Source organism: Rattus norvegicus, chromosome 3 (genome assembly GCF_036323735.1).
Source record: "Rattus norvegicus strain BN/NHsdMcwi chromosome 3, GRCr8, whole genome shotgun sequence".
Classification (NCBI taxonomy): Eukaryota; Metazoa; Chordata; class Mammalia; order Rodentia; family Muridae; genus Rattus; species Rattus norvegicus.
In genome coordinates this window covers 33,198,704-33,206,059 of record NC_086021.1, presented here as the reverse complement: position 1 = coordinate 33,206,059, position 7,356 = coordinate 33,198,704, and the positions used below count along the sequence as shown (strand labels likewise).

Below are 7,356 nucleotides of genomic sequence, written 5' to 3'. Positions count from 1 at the left end.
CACCTTGTCGCCCGGCTGGAGTTCTACCGGTCACCTCAAGGTTGTTGCAAAGGGTTACCTTGGTGTGCTTGCAAACTTGAAAGTTTAGCTCTGCTAGTAGTAAGAGGGCATAGGGACTGTGATATAGGTTTAAAACTTCTATTTATTTATTTGTGCACGTATAGCATATGAGTACATGTATGTACATGTGATCCCCATGTTCACGCACCCATGGAACCTGTATTCCTTTCGCTCTCCAGTCTCTTTTGCGCGTCCTCTCCATATTTCTGTGTTTGTATGTCTAACATTTCATGTGTTCATGTGCACACTCGTATGTGTGGCCATCATAACAATGTGGCATTTGTGTGAAAGTCCGGGGACGGGTTTGTGGAATGATTCTCTGTTTACCCTGTGGATCCTGGGGCTTGACTCAGGTCATTAGAGCTGAGTGGCAGGTGTCTTTACAGCTAAGCCATCTCTCCACCTTACTATTTTTATCTCTCCCCCAATCTGGAATACATTACTTTAGTCAGGGGCCTGGGCACTGAGCTCTGGGGATACGCCTTTCTCTGCCACATTGGGGTTATAGACGTGTGTGCTGTGTTGGCCTTCATGTGCGGTCAAGGGGTTGAACTTACCTCCTCATGCTTGCAGAGCAAGCACTTTGGTTGATGAGCCTTGTCCACAGCATGCTTTGCTTTTACTGAGACTAAGGCAGGCTAGCCTTGAACTTCTGACAATACTTCTGCCTCCCTTTCCCCAGGGATTAAAGGTGTGGGCCAGCATGCCTGGCTGCAATTTAAGATTTAGTTGAGGTTCTCTTATTTTTGGTTTAGGGGCTAGGAAGGGTAGGGCAGCAGACCTGGGGTAGCTCGATGTGCTAAGGACTGAAGGCTAATTAGCCACCAAGTAGGGAACAGATTGTGTCTGGTCATGGGGCCTTGGGTGAGTTTTGCACATGTGTGGAAGAGCCCTGCTGGCTGCTGTAGCAGGCTGGCCGAGGTGGGACGGGATTGAGTCTGGTCTTTTGCCCAGGGTAGGCCCAGGTGAGCTCTGCTCATCTTTAGAGTGCCAGTGGAGACATGAGGCCAGGACACAGTGTAGAAAGGCCAGTTTTCCTTTTTTGTCTCTACCAGACCTGGATGGCACCTCCTGTCAGGTTTGCAGGGGGTCCAGATCTTGTAAGAATTCTTCTGGCTGAAGATGTCCTTCCTCCGCTCAACTGGGGTGACCTTAAAAGGCTCTCAATTTAGCATCAGCCCCACTCGCTGACACTCCAAATGGAACGGCAACTTCTCGCATTAACACCGAAAGATCCACGTTTTGTGGTGTCCATGGTGTTGGTGTTAAAACATCACTCGATACCAAAAGGCCAATTCCTGATTTAGTTCAGGAGGAAAAAAAAAATCTGGACAACCTTTCGCAGGCTTGCTCTATTCTGTCGGTTGCTAATGGGAGCCAGAGCCACTGGGCAGCAGAAGGCCTGAGGCAAGGCTGGCTACCCAGAAGCAGTGACTTCCAGCAGGTAGACTGGAACCCACGTGGAGGGAGCTCAGAGTTTATCCAGCCTTTCACGTCTGTCCCCTGTCAATGTGGGAGACCCTCCCTCCACTGGGTTCCTCGTCTGTCAAGTGGGGACTCCACACACCTGCCTGGCTCGAAGCTTGGTGGTATACGTGATGGAAACACTTGGTAGAGAAGAGATCAGAGGCTAGACAGTAACAATACAGTCCCTCCAGACGCCACCCTTAGGGGTCACATGTTGCCCAGGCTAGCCTTGAACTTGCAGTGTACCTGAGGATGATCTTGAACTTCTGATCCTCTGTCCTGCCTTTATCTCCTGAGTGCGGGGGTTATAGGAGGGTACCACCATACCACCTGGGTTTATGAGGTGCTGGTGTATGTTAGGCAAGCACTCCATAAACTGAGCCACACCCACAGCCTCAAGTCACATGAGCCATGTGGCTCTCTCCATCGCCTTTTAGCTCTAGGACCCGGGGAGGGTCCTCCCGGAAGCAGTCTGTTTCTGGTTTCCCTTACAACCTAACCTTTGGGAACCGACCTCTATCCAATTTACATCAACTTCAGGTCAACTTCTCCTTTTAACAGCCAATACCCAAGCCAGGCCATCTCTAAGCACCAAGCATTCAGTAGTTCCCCCACTCTGACTTTACCAAATGCATTAGCACTCAAACTTGTCTTCCCAGAACAGAGATGGGAGCAGTGTACAGGCACAACTCTGGTGTCTCCTCTCCTTCTCCCTTAATTAGGGAGTGTCAAAAAACAGGAAATCAGATTTGAGATGGACCAGCAGGTCATGACTCCTATCCCCAAGCCTGACAATTGAGAGACGTGATATCTACAAGTCGCCTTCTGATCTCATTGGTGGAGCAGCACCCGTGTGCCTACGTACATACGTACATGTGCACATACAATAAACAAACAAGTGTCAAGAAGGGAGAAAAAAGAAAATCCGAATAGCAGGCATGGCTGGGATCCTGCCTGTCATGGCTGCCTCACAGCCGACCTGTTTGCTTAGCCAGCCTTCCTTCTTTCATGATAATGTTACATCTTGCACTTTTAACTGGTATAGAGGAAGCCACTTACCCACCGTCTAACAACCAGCAGAAAGCTGGAGCACAGGTTCTGGGCCATCCATTCATCACCTGTGGCCCGCTGACCCTGCTCCTTGGTCCCCTCAGCCTGTGCTGTTGTGTAAGGAGTTCTTCTCTTTAGTGGCCTAGGCAAACCTGCTAGGTGTTCTGTCACCCTTTGTCTTAAAGAATGTGTTTCTGAAGATGACAGAGGACACAAGAACTCGACCTTTCTTCTCAGTGGGAGCAACAGCCTGCCCGAGGCTGGGTGAGGGGTCCTTGTGCACGGTCCCTGTTACAGGAAGCAGGCTGGAACAGGGCAGAGAGCTATATAACAATTGGGGATGGGGGCCAGAAATGCATATGGTTCAAAACCGAATAGCTTTCTCACAATGTGTCCCGCCCTCACTGAGATCTCGTTAGTCCTCTGGGACAGTTCCACATTTGCACATCTCTGAAGGTGCTGGCTGCCAGCTGGCAGTCACGAGGCGCTCGTCACTCTGCACATGCCCCGACTTGGTCACAGCCAGCGCGCTGCCATCATCCCATGTGAACAGTGCACACCTTGGCTCTGTACCAGCAGCACTGTCATTAAGTATCTTTGGAAAGACCTGCAGTCTGAGGCAGCCTCTCATTGCTAACCCACTGTCATGCATTTCCTTTTAAGCAAGAAACTCGGATCTTAGGAGACCAAGGAGAGGAGGCCAGAGTAAGTCAGTGAAGCTGTGTCATGGCCTGTAGCTGTGTCACAGCCTGTGATGGGGGTAGTGTCTCTGGAAGGGATCTCCTCCTGTAGGCTGGACAGTCAGACTTAAGGCAGAGGAAATGTATCTCTGATCTTAGGCACAGAATGCCAATGACCCTTCTGGCGTGGGCTGATTGACAAGCAGACCTCTCACACTTCCCAATGTGTGGTAAAGGAAGCAGTGTTTCCCAGGTCCTCTGAGGGCTCATGTCACTGTCACTGGAGTGGCTGCAGAGTGGAGCAGTGCTCATCCTGGGAGCATGGACGTAGCGGGGGTGGGCCTGAAGGTCTGCACTTCCACGAGCTCCCACATGGCACTGCTGCTGGGTTAGGTAGGGCCTGTGTTGAATGGCACTGTGGAACATATCCCTCCCTCCATGGTGGTTCAGAGGCCAGAGCACTGGCGCGCTGTCCCAGAGAGCCCTGTTCACTGCCCAGTAACCACAACTCTGAAATGCTAGCCCCAAGCTGCATGTGGTGCACACTCAGGCAAATCACTCAAATACATAAACAAAAATGTAAAAAACAAAAGAAAACAATCCACCCCCCCCCCTCGGTTCCTCCCAATCTGATGGACAGGTGGGAAAGGGCTGGGTGGTCCAGGACCAGTCAGAATTAGCCACCCTACTGTAATCGAAGTCTGTTTTCTCCGCATACCTGCAATTCCAGCACTTGGACAAAACTGCTCAAGTTTAAAACCTGCCTGGGCTACCTAGCAAGACAACTCAAACCGGAAACAACCCCCAAACCCAAAGCAAGGAAGGAGGGAGGGAGAGGCAGGGAGTGACTGAGGGGAGAGGAGGGGGAGAGGGAAGGAGGAGGGAAGAGACTTCCTTTAGGCTGGGCAGGGCAAGCCCCGAGTAGGGACGGCTTTGTTACGAAGGCAGAAGGTTCACAGAGAGCTACAGAATGCAGAGGGCGAGGGAGGCGCTCTAGGAGCTGCTGGGGAAAGGCCCCTCTCTAGGCACCTGTGGGTGCCGACTCAATGGGGCCATCTGCATTTCTCTCCTCAGTGCCCTCCATTGCCAGCAGTGATGACCAGGACATCACACTGCCAGCACTGTGCCCACCCCCAGTCCAGACAGGCAGTCTAGGAGAGAACTCACTTTTTCTATCCCAGGGTCCAATATTAAAGCTGTCTCCCTGTCAGTTCTGATGTCTCCTGTTTCTGGGTGTCTTCCAGTGTCAAAGCCTGCTTAGGCTTTGTCCTTGGGCCACCAGGCCTTCCAGAAGGGCAGCTGAGGCACCCCCACACCCACCCCCAGTTTTGAGAGTGGCCCAGGCTGGCTTCTAACTCTCAGTGCAGCTGAAGATGACGGTGAACTCCCGATCCCATCTCCACCTCCTAGGCAGGATTCCAGGCCTGTGCCACCATGTGGAGCTGGAGAAACAGGGCTTCTGCTCCTAGCATGTCCAGCCCAAGGACTCTGCTTCAAAGGCAAACTCTTCTGGTTAAATCGAGAGAATGTCAGAAATCCTGTAAGAAGCAGGACAGAGCCCTGACCAGCGTACAAAAGCTTTATTGTTTACAAAAATAAGTTACAAAAACCAACCAAGCATAGCCAACATAAGAAGAAAGGGCTCATTCCAGTAACAGCTCATGGAAGCAAGACCCAGGGGCCAGCACACAGGGAAGGGGCAGACCACCCTCCCATGCTGCACCAATGGGGGTGACAGTTCTGCCAGGGAGATCAGCGACAAACACCTACGTGGTGAATGGGTCAGGCTGGTCTGGAAAGGTGCTGGCGCTGCCCAGTGGCGGGGCTGGGGTCACTGCCGGCAGGTGTCATGGAAAGCTTCCAGAGTTCGGAAGTCTCTCCATGTTGGGGGCAGGCCATCTTGTAGAAACTTCCCACAGCGCTGGCACGGGGCCTGGAACAGCTTAATGTAGCTTCTCAACCAGGTCTGAAAGAGGTAAGACAGAGGAGAGAAAGGGATCAGGGAGCCCCTCAGTTGCCCTTCTGGAAGGCCTGGTGGCCCAAGGACAGCACTTCAGCAGGCTTTGGCCCTGGAAGGTACTCAGGGTCGAATATTAAAGCTGTCTCCCTGTCAGTTCTGATGTCTCCTGTTCCTCCCAAGATAGTAGCACAAAGGTCCCTACTGCCCAGAGCTGGGATGTCCCCAAGGCGGTCTGGCACCATTGCCAGGTTCCCTGTTTCTGGACAGCTGCCTCTGCCTTCTTTCTCCCTTTCTGAGCAGCAGGCGCAGGCTCAGCTCGGAAGTGCTGTGAGATTCTGTACCAGGGCAGTGTGCTCTGAGCTAATCTCATTTCAGAGGTTGTCCCTCTCTGTCATGGTGGGGCCTAACACAGCTGGGGCGGCCCCAGTGTCGCCGAGTAACATAATAAGTGACTGTCGCCCAGCCTTGAGGTTGAGAATGGAGGGCTCCCAGAGGCCATGCATAAGGATGAGGCTCAGGTAACTCAATTCTCCTCCTCAAGGAAACTCAAGGGCATCAAGGCCTAGCAAGTAGAACCCACGCCATAGACAAGCAGCCCTGAGAGCTGTGCAAGTCACACAACTCACTCCTCAAGGTGTCGGTGAGGGGACAACAACTTCTGAAGAGGTTATTGATACAAGTATGTCCCCAGGGGCAGATCTGCCCCCCACCTCCCAAGCTGGTGTGGGGTTTTGAAAATAAAAATAGAAGGGTGATGGGTGGTGGTCTGCTCTGCTTCAGGACCCCCGTCTCAGTCAAGAGCAAAGGGGAACCTGGAGCCATGTCAGGAAGACATGGAGCACTCAAGACCGTCACCTGCTCACTCCTCAGCATGGGGAAGGACTCTCTGACCTTAGCACTGAGCGCCCGAGGCATCCCCCACACCATGCAGTCAGTTCTCAGGCCAGGCTTGTGTCCCGTGAGGAGCATTCGTTCCCTCTCAGAGCGATGACAGTGAGCTGCTAAGCAACACTCTTGAGGTCACTACTGCTCAAAGCAGCAGGCAGGAACCTGGCAGCCATGGTAGTGTGGAGACAAAAGGAGTTTCCTGGGCAGGGAAGGGAAATGGCTAGTGACTTCCTAGGAAGCTGTGGCTAAGGTGGACTGGGAGGCTGCAGGGTCTGCGGAGGGAGGCTATGTGACCAGCCCTGGGAGGAGCTTTGATGTCTCGAATAACACACACACACACACACACACACACACACACACACACACACACAACACATACACACACACACATACACAACACACACTACACACACACCACACACAACACATACACACACACACAACACACACACACAACACACACACAACACATACACACACAACACATACACACACACACCACACACACACACAACACATACACACACACACAACACATACACACACAACACATACACACACACACACAACACATACACACACAACACATACACACACATACACAACACACACATACACACACACACACACACACACACACACACACACACACACACACACACACCCTTGTTGTTTTGGTCTGTGTTCTCGCCTAGCTGCTCTGCTCAGTGCTGCTCTGAGGTTTGAGGAGGACACCGTGGCAGGGGAAGAGTGCGGGTTAGGAGTGGGACAGATCCACTCCTTCCACAGTGCTGGAAACTTCTGTAGGGCCTCTTCTGCGGGCACTGCTTGTTCGGCTCTGGTTGAAGTCCCAGGGATTACCTGGGGTGGGCTCCCCAGATCTCTCCGTAGTGGGAAGGCTTGACCTAAAGCCACTTACCATGAAGGACCTGACCACAACGTCTGGCATCTGGGGTAACTGATAGTGAAGCAGGGCAGTGGTGGCATGGTCTGTCACCTAGGATGAGGAACAGTCACCGTTAGCCAGAAGCTGATAGCTTCCTAAACGACAGCCCTGTTGGGATTCCCCTGCACCCCTCCTCCCCACACCTAAATTAAAATCTCAAATAGGGAAATTAGCAGAGTCGTAACAGGGAGGGGTCATTGAAGGCAAGAGGGTACAGGCCTGGAGATGAGGAGAGTGTGGAACATTCTGGCAACCAAACATCTGGACAGGAGGAAGCATGGGAGAGGGACAGCGTGTGACACTTG

At 52.4% G+C, this 7,356-nt stretch overlaps 1 protein-coding gene across 2 annotated transcripts in view; it reads right to left on the bottom strand.

Annotated features, from left to right (window-relative positions):
• Positions 1 to 4,819: 4,819 nt before the first annotated feature.
• Med27 (mediator complex subunit 27) overlaps positions 4,820 to 7,356 on the bottom strand; it is a 174,001-nt gene continuing 171,464 nt past the window's right edge. The window contains exons 7-8 of one of the 2 annotated variants that reach the window (NM_001106565.1): positions 7,025 to 7,102; positions 4,820 to 5,223 (exon numbers count right to left, since the gene is read on the bottom strand). In NM_001106565.1, coding sequence (NP_001100035.1) covers positions 5,089 to 5,223; positions 7,025 to 7,102 — 213 coding nt within the window. In that variant the 3' untranslated portion in view covers positions 4,820 to 5,088. The remainder of the gene's footprint in view (positions 5,224 to 7,024; positions 7,103 to 7,356) is intronic. The other variant, XM_063283483.1, reaches the window with a different exon arrangement.